This window comes from Prionailurus bengalensis, chromosome B1 (assembly GCF_016509475.1).
Source record: "Prionailurus bengalensis isolate Pbe53 chromosome B1, Fcat_Pben_1.1_paternal_pri, whole genome shotgun sequence".
NCBI lineage: Eukaryota > Metazoa > Chordata > Mammalia > Carnivora > Felidae > Prionailurus > Prionailurus bengalensis.
In genome coordinates this window covers 110,748,833-110,767,306 of record NC_057344.1, presented here as the reverse complement: position 1 = coordinate 110,767,306, position 18,474 = coordinate 110,748,833, and the positions used below count along the sequence as shown (strand labels likewise).

Below are 18,474 nucleotides of genomic sequence, written 5' to 3'. Positions count from 1 at the left end.
TCACTTCAGTTTAAGAAGTCAATCCAGATTGCCATAGTACCTGCCGGTCATAATCCCAAATTTCAGACAGAGACAGTAAGAGTGAGGGATACAGAGAGAGGTGACAGTTCTCTGGGATCTGGCCCAAACAACTGCTTCTAAGCTGTTGGTCCATGGCCACTACCCAAGCCATTCTGGAGCCTGATTGAGCATCAGAGGCACCTGAGAGGTTGGGGGGTGGGGACAAGGAACTCGCTAGAAGTCTGTATAGCCAACTTCAGCCTAGCTTGGGTAGTTGTGGTGGTGGTGGCCAGGGAATTAGTGTTTTTAATAAAGAACTGCAGTCATTTAAGCCTTTCTCCAGAAAATGGCTCCTGAGGACAAGCTCATTAACTGTAATAGAGCAACAGTTAGGAAGAAGAGGAAAAGATATTATTCAAATATGAAAATATTTGGACTTTACAAGTACATGTCTGTCTATACATCTCCCTCTTTCTCTCTCTATATATATCTATAACTCAACCTACCTACCTGCCTGCATACCTACCTACCTATCTATGTAATGTATAGTAAAACATTATAGTTACATATACTCCCCTGGAGCCAGCTGCTGAGAAACTAAAAGTTGAAGCCTATGTTTATAAGTCAGTTCATCATTTATATATTTATTTTTATTTTTTTAAGTTTATTTATTTATTTGAGAGAGAGAGAACAAATTCCAAGCAGGTTCCGTGTTGACACAGCACAGAGCCTGATGCAGGCCTCTGAACCCACGAACTGTGAGATCATGACCTGAGCTGAAATCAAGAATCAGACATTTAACGGACTGAGCCACCCAGGTGCCCCAAGTTAGCTCATCATTTAGATCTCTTAATGCTTTACGTAAGACAAGTTATAGGTTTAGTGAAAATTAAGTTTCTTAGGATTTTTCACAAACGCACAAATACAGTGTTTTCTACATCTCACCGTTGAGCTAATTAATGCTTTTGGAGACTCAGTTGTAAATTGGTCTTAATAACATTTATCAATAGGTTATATAGCATTATGTCCTTTAGAAATAACTATGAAAAAGACAGTTGTCTTGAATGCCTCTAGAGTCCTTTTCTGTGTCTTTATCACTCAGAAATGCTCCAGTAAATCCCTTACCCTTATATACTTCTCTGTTCTCTATCTAAAGTCCTCACAGATCCTTTTTTATAGCCAGAAATAACTATAGAGTTAGCTCTCCAAAAGATATTTATTTATATTTTAGCATGAATGAACATGATTAAGCCTTACATTCAATGTATCAGCTGTCATTACAGTCTGGGGCATGGATTTCCTTGTGGTCATCTAAACCATGCCATTCAGGTGGTCATTTACCTACTGGGGCTATTGTCACTATGAGACCAATGGTAGAATACTTCATTTAATATCAGTATATGAAGAGGGCAGAGAGTTTTTATTGTCCATTAAAAACAAATATGCATTTGAAAATAAACACAAGAAATCCATAAACAAATCAAGCAAAATTTTGAGTAGAATGAAATTCTAGGCATTTCATGCAACTGATCATGCAATGCTTCTGATACTGCTATTTTTAATTTGTAAAAATGGTGTACTCATATCTGGAATCAGTTAACTATGTACTCTCTGATAGTATTCTTCTAAACGTATTACTTCCTTTGAGGGAGTTTTATCAGTCAGTCAGTGAATATTTATGAATATTTTTGAGTTGCATACTTCACAGTGAAGAAATATTTTCAATTTTGAACCACAAACTAATTATGTTATCTTCATAACAATGATTTCAATATTAGATTTGAGTGCTGTCCTAAATGAAGGTATGATGTATTTGTCACTAGAATAAAACTTTAGGGAATACGCTTATATATATCTTAATAATAATACAATATATAGAATCTATCTATAAAAATATAACCTTACCCTTTGGTTGGTATTATAATGAGCTAATGCAACTGCAGGTAAAAAGCAAAGCCAATAATACATTTTTCTAAAGCCTTTGAAACATGCATATATTCTTTTGCTATTCAAGACCAACTGCAATCAATAATTTCATGCTCTCCAAATGATTACTTCTCAATAAGAACTAAAATATAGAAATTATATTACATTTCTTATCCAGTCACCATGTGATAATGAAAAAACAGTTGTAGAGTCCACTAGTGCATCTCAGGAAATAAGTTCCTCTTTTTGAAAAGAAGTCCTTCAACATCTTCTATTTTCTTGATTGATTAGAAAAGTTTTCATAATTTGATTTAGGTATGCAATTTTATCATAAAAAAAGTGTAGAGGATTCTCATCTTGGCTGTTAGTTTGCAATCTTATATTGTAGAAAATCTATTCTGCAAATAGTATAGGAAACAGCAGATACATTTGACATGCCATTTAAAATATCTTTGAGATAGTTGATGATCATTTCCCTTCGTAGTCACTTCAATGACATTTTAAAAGACCAATTGTGTCCATAAAGAGAAATATTTTTATGTTTGCTGTTTTCATATGAAGAAACTCAAAATGAGGAAGAATCTTCTGTTTTGTCCTTATATTCATGTTGTTCATACTTTAGGACCGTATAGTATTTGTTTAGAAGGACATTTTGGGGCACCTGGGTGGCTCAGTCAGTTAAGCATCTGACTCTTGATTTCTGCTCAGGTCATGGTCTCATGGTTCATGAGTTCAAGCCCCACATCGGGCTCTGTGCTGACAGTGGGGAGCCTGCTTAGGATTTTCTGTTTCCCTGGCTTCCTCTGCCCCTCCCCAACTCACCCTTTCTCTCTCTCTCTCAAAACTAACAAATAAACTTTAAAAAAAAAAGTCCTCTTTTTTCAAAGTTTATTTATTTATTTTGAGAAAAACTTAAAAAAAAGTCCTTTTTTTTTTCAAAGTTTATTTATTTTGAAAGAGAGAAAGAGCGAGAACGGAAATGGAGGAGAAACAGAGAAAAAGGGAGAGACAGAGAATCCCAAGCAGGCTCCACACTGTCAGGGCAGAGCCCGACATGAGGTTTAAACTCCCCAACTGTGAAATCACAAAATTAAGAGTTGGATGCTTACCCAACTGGGCCACCAGGCACCCCAAGAAGTGAGCACATTTTAATGCAAAAGGTCTATCTTCCATCTCATCCTGATGGTTTATAGAACTCAAAGCTGAGCTCAGCCAAAACTATAAGGATTTCAAAGCCCCAGGCCTCAAATAAAAAAAAACTTCTCTCTAGTTGGAGAATGTTTTTCTCTCTGTACATTTATTTATTTATTTTTTTTTTTTAAATACTGTTATTTTTTTTTCAACGTTTATTTATTTTTGGGACAGAGAGAGACAGAGCATGAACGGGGGAGGGGCAGAGAGAGAGGGAGACACAGAATCGGAAACAGGCTCCAGGCTCTGAGCCATCAGCCCAGAGCCCCATGTGGGGCTCGAACTCACGGACCGCGAGATTGTGACCTGGCTGAAGTCGGACGCTTAACCGACTGCGCCACCCAGGCGCCCCTAATTTTGTTTTTTAAAGGTCAGAGGACTTGTCCATTTCTAGGAATATTCCCTGGCTAGAGATCATGAATTTTCAAGAACATGGCTTAGCTGTCTCAACCTAACCTGACTGCAAATCCATGGTCAGGGGAGGCTGGTCGATTCTAATTGGATGTGAATTGGGAAAGTGGAGGTGGGGGTGGGAGTAGGGGTGGGCAGGTGGATGGGGGCTGAGAACTCAGAACATAAAGAAACTACCTCAGTATACAGCTGCAGGATGTACAGGAAGAGGATGCATATCCCAGGTATTTGAGCAATAGTAGGGGGAGAGAAACATGGAATGAATATACTGCTAACTAGCATACAGGGAAGAAACTTTTGTTCACTGATATATTCAAATACCTACAACACTTCATGGCATATGAAAGGTAGTCAGAAAATACCCATTAAATACACAAATGATTTAGGATTTAAAGGGATTCTTTTAATGTCAGTTTTGCTTGTTAGAAACTACTTGCACGTGTAGTGAGGCTGCCAGATTGTGGCATTGACTTAATAAACCAGTTTTTCCCTCTTATTTCATCTTGTATTAATTCATAACTGTACTTTAATTGCATATACAAATAATCAAAATATTTACTTGATGTGTATATGCCAAACATTTTACATAAAGCTGGCCGATTTATGGTGCTGTATATAAATGATGGGGTCACAGGGCGCCTGGGTGGCTCAGTCGGTTGAGCGTCCGACTTCGGCTCAGGTCATGATCTCACAGTCTGTGGGTTCGAGTCTCGCGTCAGGCTCTGTGCTGACAGCTCGGAGCCTGGAGCCTGCTTCCGATTCTGGGTCTCCCTCTCTCTCTGCCCCTCTCCCTCTCATGCTCTGTCTCTCTCGGTCTCAGAAATAAATAAACACAAAAAAAATTTTTAAAAAATAAATGATGGGGTCACTTTTTATTTAGTATTTAGAGGAAACTCCAAGATTGTATACTATCCTTGGTACTGGAGAAAACTGTTCTCAACTCATTTCCTGTAACCTTGTACATTTTTTACATTGAGACGATATTTTATTGATGAAAATACAGACTATTGCTACAGTTATAAAGTAGAAGTTGGTTGATTGATTATTTAAGGGAATAACTAATTTCAGCAGGTGTCACAGATGGATTTGAAATGAATGTTGGGGCGCCTGGGTGGCTCAGTCGGTTACGTGTCCGACTTCAGCTCAGGTCATGATCTCACGGTCCGTGAGTTCCAGCCCCACATCAGGCTCTGTGCTGACAGCTCAGAGCCTGGAGCCTGTTTCAGATTCTGTGTCTCCCTCTCTCTCTGACCCTCCCCCGTTCGTGCTGTGACCTTGTCTCAAAAATAAATAAACGTTAAAAAAAATGAATGTTGTTTGGAAGCTTATTAGCTGAGTTATTTTAAGCACATTATAATATAACATAAATACATCATATATAATATAAATATTTAAGTACATTATAAGTACCCAAATGTAGAAAATGTAATTTGTTGTTGAAAGTGTTGATTAACTTAGAGAATATGTCATAAATGGAAAGACATATTAACTTTGAGGGTTTGTCTTAGATATCAAAAGTTGCAGGTTCTGGGAGACCCTGTGAATTTTCTGGGATTTTTTAAATAGATATGACATTATAGATGATGAAATATATTTTCTTTTCCAAATATACCCATTTGCTTCCCTTCTCTCTCTAGAGTGGACTCACATCTTTACACCTTGCAGCCCAGGAAGATAAAGTGAATGTTGCTGACATTCTTACTAAGCATGGGGCTGACCAGGATGCTCACACAAAGGTAAAGCAAATCACCTTGAATAGTGTGACAGGTTCTGAACTGGATGACTCCCAGTAGCCCCCATTTAGGTCACCCAAGTCCAAGCCCCTCTCCTCAAAAGTCCATCCTGAATTAATTATGACTCTGTTTTGCTCACAAATCTATAACGGTTCTCCAGTTTTGCTGGAATCAAGTCTAAATGGAGATGGTGATATCAGGACCCTTTAAAACAGTGCTGGCTTAAGTCCACCCTCTCTCCCTTATTGCTTCTGCCAGTCAAGGTGACTTTGCTGTTTTCTTCCTGTGCCTACTTGCCTCCAAGCCCTTGGTCTTAAACTGGCTTTTCCTTCTCTATGCCATGAAACTTTTCAAGCCCACCTAAGTTACATTTTTCATGTATCTCTTCCACATCCGGCTATCAGACTCCATCTCTCATCTCTGTTTTCAGATTCAGTTATTTGTGTCTCTCTTGGGCCTTTGTCAGATGAAGTCGCACACGTGTCTAATTCCCTTTGCTGAAGTTCCATGTGCTCTGGGATCTGCTTCAGTCCATATTTGTATCCACGGAAAGTGTCAATAATCTGCTAAGTAATACTTACACAGTGGAATAGAATTTCTACCCATCATACCATAGTTGAAATTCTACCTAATCCCTCTCTCCTTGGGTATTAACCATTAAGAGTACTTATTTATTTGTCTGTTTGTTTGTTTATTTATTTATTTTAGCTTGGTTACACTCCTTTAATTGTGGCCTGTCACTATGGAAATGTGAAAATGGTCAACTTTCTTCTGAAGCAGGGTGCGAATGTCAATGCAAAAACCAAGGTAAAATATGTGTACTCATTTTTATTTTCTATAAGCAGAAAGCTTCTGCCTTGTGGACACTTCACTAGCTCACCATAGCTACAAATGTACTTTTTTCTTTTTAGTTCTTCTGAAGTGATTTTGAATAAGCGATATAGTTTTGTACAATTGTTTGAGGCTTTTCATTCTCATAACCTTTGACAGCCAGGTAGGTTAGCTTCAGAACTACTTTTATTGTAGAGTTAAAGTAGCTCATATCCAGTTAACAATTTACCGCAGAATACAATAAAAGCCTGTTAGAACACTTTGATATTCTGGCTGATTCTTCATGTTGTTTCAAGGCCTTGGCCTGCCTTCCTGTCACCCCCTCTTTCCACATGAAGAAATGTAGACATGCAGCCTAGACCCTGAGCCTTTCATTTTTAAAAAAAAAATTTAAACTAATATTTATGAAATGCAAGCTGTGAGTCACATATACATTATATATGACTTTATTTATATTAAACCATTTAATCCCTAAATAACCTCATAGTCAGATGCTAGTCCTATCTCCATTTTACACTGTGAATTTAAATAACTTATCGAAGGTCACAGAGTATATATTGGAAGAATTGGAATTCATACTCAGACAGCCTGCCTCAGGGCCAAAGCTCTCAAAGCTATGGTATAATGATCTAACTTCTACATCGCTATAGGTCATTAATGTCAACTCACTGTACCTAAAATCTTATCAGTCATCATTCAGTCTCCTACCTGACATTTATTCCATGCTATGAAATCCTTCTCTTCAGTTCTCTCACCTAGTCATCCTTTTCCTTGTTTTCGAGTCTCTATATTGTGACCTGAACTAAGTTGCCAGACGACCACTTCATAACTTCCCTACAACTAAACTAGCTTATCAGTGCTTCACTTTCTCACAACAGTATTTTCCCATACTACGTCCTGTGAATAGCAATAGTGCTTCCCTTTTAAATGTGTGTGTACAACATTTTTATTAGCAGTACATACCTCTAAATCTCTGTGTTTTTATTGGTGACACATGATAAAAGGTTGGGTATGTTCTAACCACCTCTTCTTCACCCTTGAGGGAAGGATCTCGCCCTCTAAATACAGAGGATATAGCTGAACACAGGACACTCAATATCATGTAAACTTTAAATCCATTGTATTTCACTTAAAAAAATGTTTATTACCCTGTGATACCTTTCGCTTGTTTCTCCCAACTCCCCACCCCCTGCCTCTAGCAACCATTAATTTGTTCTCTGTATCTACGAGTTTGGATTTTGTTTTGTTTAGATTCCGCACAGAAGTGAAGTCATATGGTGTTTTCTTTCTCTAACTTATTTCACTTAGAATGTTGCCCTCCAGGTCCATCTATGTTGTCGCCCGTGACAAGATTTCATTCATTTTTATGGCTGAATGATTTACATTGTGCGTGTGTATATGTGCGATTGTATTTATTTTTTCATTCATCCATTGATGGGCACTTAGTTTGCTGCATATCTTAGCTATTGTAAATAATGTTGCAATGAACACGGGGGTGCAGATATCTTTTTGAGTTCATGTTTTAGTTTTCTTATAAATACCCAGAAGTGGAATTTCTGAGCCATATGGTAGTCCTATTTTTAATTTTTTGGAGGAACCTCCGTACTGTTTTCCATAGTGGTTGCATCAGTTTACATCCCCACCAATCCCACCAACTCTGTCACATTTGGACTATCACGTGGTAATGCTTAGTAAGGCAATGGTGTGTAAGGCCTGGGTTGCAAGTTCTCAAGGATAATGTAGAGCTGACCTGAGCCCAGATGTTTTTTCTAGTGGCAACTGAAAGGTCCTACTCAGCAAAACAAGGTTGGAGCATGACACCATACTTCCAGGCACTCAAATTGTTTCAAGGGAAAGAGAAGTGAATAATATAGCTACTGCTATGATGCCTAATGTAAATTGCAGCTCCAGGTTCTTTGGTCCAAAGAAATATGTAATTACATGTTTGTTCATTTAAGTTTATATATCAGAAATTCTTTATTGCAGCTATGTGAGTGGGCTTGACTAAATTAGTGTGAGCGCATTCAAGAGTTTTCAAAGTCATCGTTCAAAGATGCTAATAATTAGAAACGTAAGTTTTGGAAGTTGGTCTTTTTATATCCTCTTAGAAGCAGAAGCACAATCATGTCTGTACATAAGCATATTTACAAATGAAAAATAGTTGTTTTTAAAATCATAACTACTACTATTGATATTTAAGATTCAAAACTTCTCATGTGACTCTGGGAGGAACAGCTGCTGCCTAGATTCTGAGCAGTTCTGGACTTTTCATGAAATTGTACTTAGAGATCATGTAAAAGGTCGAAGATGAATTCTTGGGTATTAGCACCCAACCCCATTTCTGCTGAGTCAGATCACACTTAAGCGTACAGGAAAGACATTTTTTTAAAATGTTTATTCATTTTTGAGAGAGAGAGAGCATGAGTGCAGGAGGAGCAGGGAGAGACGGGGACAGAGGCTCCAAAGTCGGCTCTGCACAGACAGCAGCAAGCCCGATGCTCAAACTAAAGATGAGCTGAAGTCGGACACTCAACCGACTGAGCCACCCAGACACCCCCAGGACAGACATTCTTATTGGAATCCAGGTCTTCTGAGAGGAATAATGGTAGCTCTGCAATGAGACTTTGGTGGAACTTGAAAACAGTTACTGTAGACTTTTGTTAAGTGTGTCAATGTTGAAATAATATTTACAAGCCAGACATATTGTCTAGATAACGTCATTTACCCGCTTGGGGTTTGATATACAATCACATAGACATTTGGTTGAGAGAAAAATCTCATTTAAATTTTTCAAGTTTTTAAAAATTGAACTGTGTAGATTTGACTTGCTTCTGGAAGAAAATATTTCTTTTAATATGTCTTCAGAGGAGTGGACAGATACATAAATCAAAAGATGTTCTTTTAATAAACACTTCAGAATTTTTTTCACATCAAATGGCATTTTTGGAAAAGGATTTATGTTTTCTGCCTCACATCTCATGTAACTATGGTTACTAAAAATTTGTTTTGTTGCTGTGAAAATGTAAACATATGTACTGCCTTTCCCCTCAAACATTCATGATTTGGTATAGGAACTTAGAAAAGTGAACTTGTTTTATGGGACTATTAGTTGCTTAAAATTAAAATGAAACGCTATAACATCAGCTTGAGGTAACCCAGATTTGGTTAATTATATGATCAATTTGCGAAAAGGGTTTAGAACTTCAGCATGTAAAAGAAAATTTTCTTTGTGAAATATAGTGCAAAGATCATAGAATTCTTCAATGAGAAAGAAAAAAAAAATACCAAAATAATGTTTCTTGGCATATATAACTTTAGATAAATCAAAGTTACACAGACAACACGTCTGATCCTTCACCAGACTTGAAATCTTGGCCATTCCCATTTTGCAAATGAGAAAATGAAGGGTTAGAGGGGTTTTGGGATATGCTGAAAGTTGGTAGAACTGGGTCAAGAGCTCCTAGCAGAATGGGCCTAAGACCATGGGTAAGCTGCAACCAAATGTTCATGTAAAAGTTTTTGAGTTCCTCCAGACTTCCCTAGCAAATATACTCATGCACCAGAAGCTTCAGGTAAAGGTTAAATTAAGTCAGGCCCGGGAGACATTTTCCTGGCTATGATGTCCATTGACAACTTGAAAAATGTGAGCTCTTGGGGGCAAGAATGTTACTCTGACATTATTAATTTATGGAAGCACAGTGTCTCTTATTTAGCACATAACATGTGGTTAGTAAATGCTTGTGGAACTTGATTGATACTGAAGAGGTGAACTAAATTTGGTTGGTGGAACATTTGTAAACACAATGGAAAGGAAGAATTTTCGGGAAAATAATATCACTACTTTATGCTTCTCAGATGTCCATGAATTACTTTATTTGAGAGCAGAGTCCCTGCAATAGCAGGTTTCTCAGAGTCCCTGTAATCGGTTTATATTTCCAGGTTGCCTGGGGTGATTCCATTGCAGGGATGAATACCAAACATGGCAGGGCTGATGATGTTCTAGACTGAAAGGCTCTCAGACTGATAGACTCACACACATGTGGGGACATCCCCATGGACAAAAGAGCCACAGCAAAAGCATAAAAGGAATCATGTGGCACCTTGTGCATACAGACACTTCATGTAGATAGGAGCAGTATTGGTCACGAGGCAGCAGTGACACTAGATAAAGGGATATATATTCCTACAAGTTCATGGTATGAATGGACTACTCAGAACTTAGAACCCAGACAATGGGGTCTCAAATATATAGATGAAATTCTATCAGGATGAGGCAGGGAGATAATAAAAAAGTAGTCTGATAGCCATTGGCCATTGTGATCTATACAGGTTCTGAACCTAGAATGATCACAAAGAAATGATTTAACTGTTGTTTTCCATTTAATCACCTCTGACACAGGAAGAAAAATATTCATTTATCCAATCATCTATCCACTCAGTCACTCATTATTTATGGGACACCAACTATGTACCAAGCACCTTCATTTTTAGGATGATAACAAAGATTAAAAGACAAATATAAGGTCTGGTATCCGCCACAAAGTGAATGTTCAATGAATAATAGATAGTAATGCTTTGTTGTGCCTCCAAGGATTCTGGCGCCCTTTGTTTAATTAACATGAATATGCAACCAACCTGTGACCTACCTGCCACCCACTGGAGTTCTGAGCAAGACTGGCTTCCCACTAACCTCACCAGCAGCTCCTCACAAATCACGGATTACAGAGCTTTCAGCTATGAGGAAGTTCAGACTAGGATGTTAAAAAGAACCTAATTCTTAAAGTCATTTTTTGTTGAAAGTGGGCCACTCAGCTTTCAACGAAATGTTCCATTCTCTAAGTGTGCTCTTCTTGGACCAAAGCTGCTCTCTGAAAGGAATGGAAGATTTCGATTTCCTTTCGTTGGTTTAGAACCCCTAAACGCTGGCCCAAAGATTATTAGAAAAGTCCTAACAAACAAGCAGTGGCTTGTGAAAATATCCTGTGCATCTTTCCGTTAAAAAGGTTTTGAGATTTTACTCTTTCTTTTTCCCCCGGGGAAGAAAGCATTGTGATAATGCCCTTCTGTCATTAGAAATCTCTCAGCATACCCATTTTTAATGCTAATTAGTTAACATATAATAATAGCTATAATTTGGAGTTTGTTAGTCTATTTCATCAGCTAGTCTTTTCTCTTCGTTTAGCAGACCATAAGGTGAGAGGGAGTATTTGCTGGTGAGAAATGGGGTGGTGGTGATACTGCGCTCCAAATAAAAGGCATCCTTGATGGATTTGCTGTAAATAAGACTAAGAGATTCAAAATGAAGGCTAACCTAGTTTTCCTTCTCCCGCTGCAAATCTATGGTCGGGCCGTCGTCGCCACCGTCACCCACAGAACGGCTACACGCCTTTGCACCAGGCCGCCCAGCAGGGCCACACGCACATCATCAACGTCCTGCTGCAGCACGGGGCCAAGCCCAACGCCACGACCGCGGTAAGGCAGGCGCCGGCTGCCCCTCACCACGCTGCTGCTTCCTCCTCCTCTGCCGCCCTGGCGGCCGGCCCCTTGTCTGAGCTGAGTTCAGACACATCCCCCTTCGATAAATCCCCGCACTCTGGAAAGCCCGGGATTTCTGGAAAGCCTTTCCAGAAATCAGCGTGACTTCTCCGGTAGTGCTTCCCGGGGAGGGAGAGACGTGGGCCCGACTCGGGCCGTCTCTCTCTCTCGGGGGAGTGGGGCCCTGTGTCTAGGCTGCTGGAACGTGCTCTGCTTACAGCTGGCGCTCAGATGTGAGCGCGAGTCCGCCCCTCCCGCCCGGCCTTCTTAAGGGAGCACAGTTTGCGAGGCTGCTGGCTTAGACAAAGCTCTTCGGGATGTGGAGCCATTGAAATGTAAACTAAGCGGTGCAATTAAACAAACCGGGATCCCCAGTGGCCTGGGCTGGAGCCTGAGTTGCTGGCTCGCGCTCTTTTGCTGCACCGTGAGCTCTGTGCACAGCTGTAGCTAAATATGTTACTGAGTTCCCTGTGGTAACATCTTACCTGCAGCAGATGGCCTGACCTCTGATGAGGAGTAAGAATATTTGATACTTGCTAATAATTTTTGGAGGCATCATTCTCCGATCAAGAGGTACTTTCCTAAACACAGTGCAATATCTGTTGGGATGTTTGACAACCTTAGGGTTAAAGCGTCAAGTGCTTCTTATTAGAAGAGCAGGCAGATGCAGCTTGTTGTGTTACCATGGTGACCTGGGCTATAGTCTAAAGAAGTTACAAAGAGATTCAGCTGTAATGGTAAAAACTAGTGATTTTCCTAAGCTGTGCCTTGTTTTGGAAGGAAATGCTGGCTCATGCGGAGCAGCCGGTGAGCTCATTGGCTCAGGGCGCAGTCCTCCCTCTCAGTTCTCACTCTTTCTCTCTTTCACTGTCTCCAGAATGGCAACACTGCCTTGGCGATTGCTAAGCGTCTGGGCTACATCTCCGTGGTCGACACCCTGAAGGTTGTAACGGAGGAGGTCACCACCACCACCACGGTGAGTAAAAGGAACTGATGGGCTTTGGCTCCATTGTGTTGGTTTTCAAGCCACACACTTTTCACGTATAAAACGCGTTGAGCTTTTGGTTTTTGAACTTCTTTTGGTGACTATATTGCAGAACATAGAAGTATGCAGATGTAATAAATACATTTACACAATGGATACAGGGGTTTTAGCTTCCTCTAGTTAACATCAACCCATATAAAATGTAAACATAATTTTATTATATTTAGTTCTCCCCCCCACCCCCCACCGCCCCGGACTGACTTCTTTGTCGTTTCGCTGCTCTGCCCTTTCACTGTAGTTGGGTGTGACACCTACTGCGGGCACAGTAGGTGTAGGACACTCCACAGCAAACTTCTGATCTTAGCCATGAGGTCACTCCAGCCTCTGGAAAGACCCTCAACCTCCAGATGCTGGGCTCATGACTGGATCAAATGCGTTCCCGTGAGAACAGTTCATCCTCACTTTCTTATTTCTGATTATTCCTTTACTGAAAAAGAAAATTGATTGTACTTAGTAGGCAAACTATATCTGTATCATGACAGAGTATATATATGCTTAATTTTTTTTTTATTCCTTTGAATATGATTGCTGATTCTTTAGGAGAAGCGGTGATAATCACTGCCGTTTGCCAGAGAAACTCTAGGAGAGTGAAGGCTATGGTAATAGTGAGTTGTAAGGCTCTCTTACTATTCAGTTGGAGCAAAGCTTAACGGAGGCCTCGGAAGAGGGAGACTCACAGCCGAAAGTGGAAGTGCTATTCTCTTTGAACTTACTTCTTAACGTTTTTTTCTTAAGCATGAACTCTAAGAACAACAGCTCTTTAATTTCTCTTTTTAAAATAGAAAAATAGAGCGACAGTAGAACATTAGATGTTCTTTAGAGACAATAAGATCATAAATCAACACAAAAAAAGTCTGGATGGGGTTCTAGTAAATGTCTTAAGCGAGCAATGATGCATATCGTTTTAGAACACTTGTTTATTTTGATAGATATGTGGAAAAAGAAAGGAATTTTATTCTTCGGACTGACACCAAGCCCCTGTCAACATTGAGGTAGATGGAATACAATTGGTTTGATGTGAAATTTTAAATAGAGTGGAGTATGATTTATTAATGAACTGCAAGACACAGCCTGAATTTAGATGGGAGAGAATAGTACTGCTTGTTTTCTCAAGCAGAATCTTAAAACCTTCAGCTAGTGCACCACAATATTTTGTTTAAAGATTTAAGGTATAGCTTCAATGAATTATATAGGAGAAAAAAACAAGTCTTGTCACTGCCTGTCACTATACTTCTCAATTGTTATGTGTGGCTGAATCTTAATGGCTTTTTCTTACTAGATGATTACTAGAAGAGGAAAATCTTCATATTAGGAACCTATAATATGTGTCTTTATTTGGAAACTTTGAAACAATGTATAAATCACAGATAAGTAAAGGCTTTAGTGGCAAGATTTAGTGGCCAAGCACATCAATTCTTAGAAGTCATGTTTTCTGTCAACTTTATTAGCTTTTCCATGCTCTGGTTATCACGTACATACATTTTTATCAAGTGACCACTAGATGGCAAGCTTGCTTTTTTTTTTTTTTTCCTATTTGATCTGCTTTTCCATTCATTTCTTTAAGTAACTCATTTTTTCAATATTTATTAGATAAAAAATATGCCCTGGGGTCTGTGCTGAGTACTGAAGAGTCATTAGTGGTGAAAACATTACCACTACCAACCCCCTCCCCTCCCCTCCCCAGCCAGCAGCTTACAGTTTAATGGGAGTGGAGAATGAGGCATGCTTTGTAGGGAGTATAAATTCTTCCTTAACATCAACAGAACTGTGGGACTTATGTGTCTGGTTTCAAAGGGATTCTAGGCTCATAAATATTACTTAGAGTGAATGATTTTTAACTGTATAGTTCTATATTTGAAAATAGGAGCAATTAGCTTGCTAAATGCTATCACTAAACAAGTTCAGATACCTTTCAGAAATTAGACATGTGGTCACATCTCTACCACATGTAGCTCTAGTGGAATACGAAAACTACTCTTAGAGCTGTGAGCTTTTTATCTTTTCTGGTAACTATGATTCTTTACACTGCCTAGCTGAGCATTTCCTCAATCACAACCACTATACTTAGAAATCAAGTTTCTAGGTAAAAAGCCAACAAACAAATGTAAAACATAGTAGCATGTTTGTTTTTAGTTGGGATGAGAAGTCATTGCCTACATTAACTAAACAAGTACCCCCTTTATCTAAATGGCTAATTTTATTGGTAACATGTTTTGATGCTGCCCTATTTTTGCTTTCTGCCTCTCAGTATTGAATTCTTCTCTTAGAATTGTGAGTTTTATTGTTCCGTGAAATGGAATTTGGGATTAAGGATTGAAAATACGAACTTATTCCTGTTTATTACGTGGGCCTTCTTACTTTGCACTTCCTCTCTTTAGGAAGAGATTTTCATTCATACTTTTTTCACATATTGTTATGTGAAGCATGTTATCACATGTTAACATAATTTTAATGAAATTAAAAATTAATATTTAGCGATTACAGATATGGCAGGCATTTAGGGTAGATCTAGATTCAAATTTAGGTTGTCAGATTCTGAAGACCATGTTCTTAATCACTCTGACATAACTGATCTTGACTTTACTAAAAGTAGTTTAACATGAATTTTGTGAAAGAAGTATTTTAATCTAGGGGTGTCTGGGTGGCTCAGTCAGTGAAGCATCCGACTTCAGTTCAGGTCATGATCTCACGGTTTGTGAGTTCGAGCCTCATGTCGGGCTCTGTGCTGACCGCTCGGAGCCTGCTTTCGGATTTTGTGTCTCCCTCTCTGACCTTCCCCCGCTCACGCTCTGTCTCTCACTCCTTCAAAAACAAACAAACATTAAAATTTTCTTTTAAAAGAAGTGTTTTCACCTTATTTTCTATTAAAAACAACCCACTGAAATAATGTTATTTGTTGATTTTCCTGGAGGTATCATATTCAATATTATTTTCTAAAGTCTGCAGATTCACTAAGGACAATTTGGAACTACTCACTGGTGAATAGGCAAATAGCAGAGACCATTTAATAATTATGTAAAATTAATAAAATTAAATTTAATGTTACCACCATTTAAGTGTAACAGTTGAATTACAGCTACACAACAAATGTACAAATTTCACATAAGTAGATTCATACGATGTGCCATTTGAGCAGCCATGTGAGTTCTCTTCCATGAAAGAAAGTTTCCCATGCTAATCCTCCTTCCAGAGTTCTTTCCCCCAATGTATGAATAAAGTCATTGTGTAGAGAGAAGAGTAAGGCGGCAGTCTGTAAGGGAGAAGCCACTGCTTCAGAAATTTCTGAGACATTCTGGAGTTGTGGTTTGTTTCCTTAACCTTTGCTTTTCTAACTTCACTTTGTAAGACCCAGTGGGGGATATGAGGCAGTTTAGCATTCTCCCAGGATTACAATCATTGTGTGTTTGCCAGAATGGACATCCAAGCGTGGGGGACACATTTCTGGCATCAGAAGCCGACAAGCTCAATTACCTAAAGCAGTTTGGAAGACTGAGCTATGACTCATCCCTGTACTTATTGATCAGCTGTCATTGATTATTTGTGTTATTTACATAATTTCAGAAATGATCATATTTTAAGTTGCATATGATCACTGTTGTGTAGACTAAAAATTACTGATTCAGCTACTAAAATAACAATGACATCATAAATTACTGAATAAGCTACTAAAATAAAAATAACATTATATTTACATTAGCATTTAAACATTGGGGAAATTTTTGACAAGAAATTAAGGAAATGTAAATATGCAGTGTCCTAAATCTTATCTAATGCTGTAAGTCATTTCAAACAGGAATCATAACAACAGCAATGCAATAAATCCATTTGAAGTTATCTGACACCTTTTGAGGTGGAGTCAAGATCTTTTTTTGAATACAGGTCCATTGACTAGAAGAAGGCTAAATGATCATTCTTGCGCAAAAAAAAATCATTATGACATACTATGTTTTATTTGTGTATATATCCTATATCTATATCTTGACAGTATGTCTTGATATATCTTAATAGATAGTATCTATATCTTGATAACTATATCTTGATCTAAATATTATCAAGTATATTATCTTAAAGCAACGTATATTATCTTAAAGCTTAAACATTATCAAGTATATTATCTTAAAGCAATGTATACTTAAAGTATATTATCATAAAGCAACACTATGCTGAGTGCAGAACCTTTTTAAACTTTTGACATACTTTTTTTTTTCTTTCTAATCTTCTGTATAATTGTTTCAGCCACACCTGAGTAGCACTTATTTTTGGTGACTCACCTATGTTGAGATTTCCAAACCATTTTCATTAGTTTTTATAGAAAAATATTATTTACATACTATTTAAATTATTACAGACATTCTGTTAACATGTACAATTGGTATAAATAGGTTTGGGAACAAAACCAAATTTAGCCCGTAGCTCCACTGATGGGAGCCATTGTGTGTGGGCATTAGAAGGTGGCATACTAGCCGAGACCACTCATCGTGCTGTGGTGACTTGGTGAGTATGTGATACAAAGGAAATGGTCGACAAGGGATGTGGGCTAAGTAGAGGTCAGTGAAACACACTTTTTTTTGCTTAAAAGAAACCAGATATTATCTATTATTCACAAAACAGCACGTTAAGGACGCCTGTTTTATTTTTTACATCTTTCCCACATCATAGTGCATATTAAAAACTCATTGTTAAGCCTTCCATCTATCATATCCTGTTTATATTGCCATATTATCTCATTTAATTACATAGGATTAAATTTGTGCCTTGTGCACCATTTTAACTTTAGAGTGGTTTCTAATCTTGACTACAGAATCTTAGATTCTATAGCAGGAGGAGAAGCCCGTGATCATTTAATTATATCCTTGTTTTCTATGTACTATTCAGATGCATTTGTATGAAACCATATATTTATGTTTTGATAATCAAGTTTTCAAAGGACACTTCTTTTTAAAGGGAAATATGTATTCATTTCTTATAATATTACTCATAAGTAGGAGGGCTTATTTGTGCATTTGACATGTATTTATTGATGGCCTTCTAAAGGTCAAACACTACATCACGAACAAATGCATACTATATTGACTACATTGCATGTCGAGGGCATTTTTACTATATTTACAGAAAAATATCTATGACCAATGTGATCACTGTGTGTTAATTTTTGATTGCCACCTATATTTGCTGATAATAACTTTGATAGTATTCAATGACCAAACTAAAGCAAAGCTATTTCCACTCTTAGAAACTCAAAGAAAATACGGTCCTATTATCAGTGTCTGAAGATACAAACTAAGAATATCGGGCAAGTTAACTTCATCATTTAAAAAATATTTCTGTGGCTTATTTTCAAATACAGAAGCATCCTCTTGTGGAACGTGACCTCTGAAGGGCAAATACTCTAGAACATTTCTGCAAAATAAGCTTTCTGGTGTAGTCTAGTACAGTAGATACCCCTTCACATTTTTAAATCATTTGCACTGAGAATCTTATTTAAAAATTAATAGAATATCATAGTTTAATAGGATGTCACCGTCTCTTTCCTCTATTTTAATTTTTTTTTTCAATGTTTATTTATTTTTGGGACAGAGAGAGACAGAGCATGAACAGGGGAGGGGCAGAGAGAGAGGGAGACACAGAATCGGAAACAGGCTCCAGGCTCTGAGCCATCAGCCCAGAGCCTGACGCGGGGCTCGAACTCCCGGACCGCGAGATCGTGACCTGGCTGAAGTTGGAAGCTTAACTGACTGCGCCACCCAGGCGCCCCTCTTTCCTCTATTTTAAATGCAAATCACTTTTTGCAATTTATACGCT

At 38.2% G+C, this 18,474-nt stretch overlaps 1 protein-coding gene across 50 annotated transcripts in view; it reads left to right on the top strand.

The window, feature by feature from the left end:
* Positions 1-18,474, top strand: part of ANK2 (ankyrin 2) — a 671,502-nt gene that overhangs the window by 571,838 nt on the left and 81,190 nt on the right. For all 50 annotated transcript variants that reach the window (XM_043569982.1, XM_043570198.1, XM_043570029.1 and 47 more), the window contains 4 exons: positions 5,166-5,264; positions 5,970-6,068; positions 11,466-11,564; positions 12,505-12,603. In XM_043569982.1, coding sequence (XP_043425917.1) covers positions 5,166-5,264; positions 5,970-6,068; positions 11,466-11,564; positions 12,505-12,603 — 396 coding nt within the window. The remainder of the gene's footprint in view (positions 1-5,165; positions 5,265-5,969; positions 6,069-11,465; positions 11,565-12,504; positions 12,604-18,474) is intronic.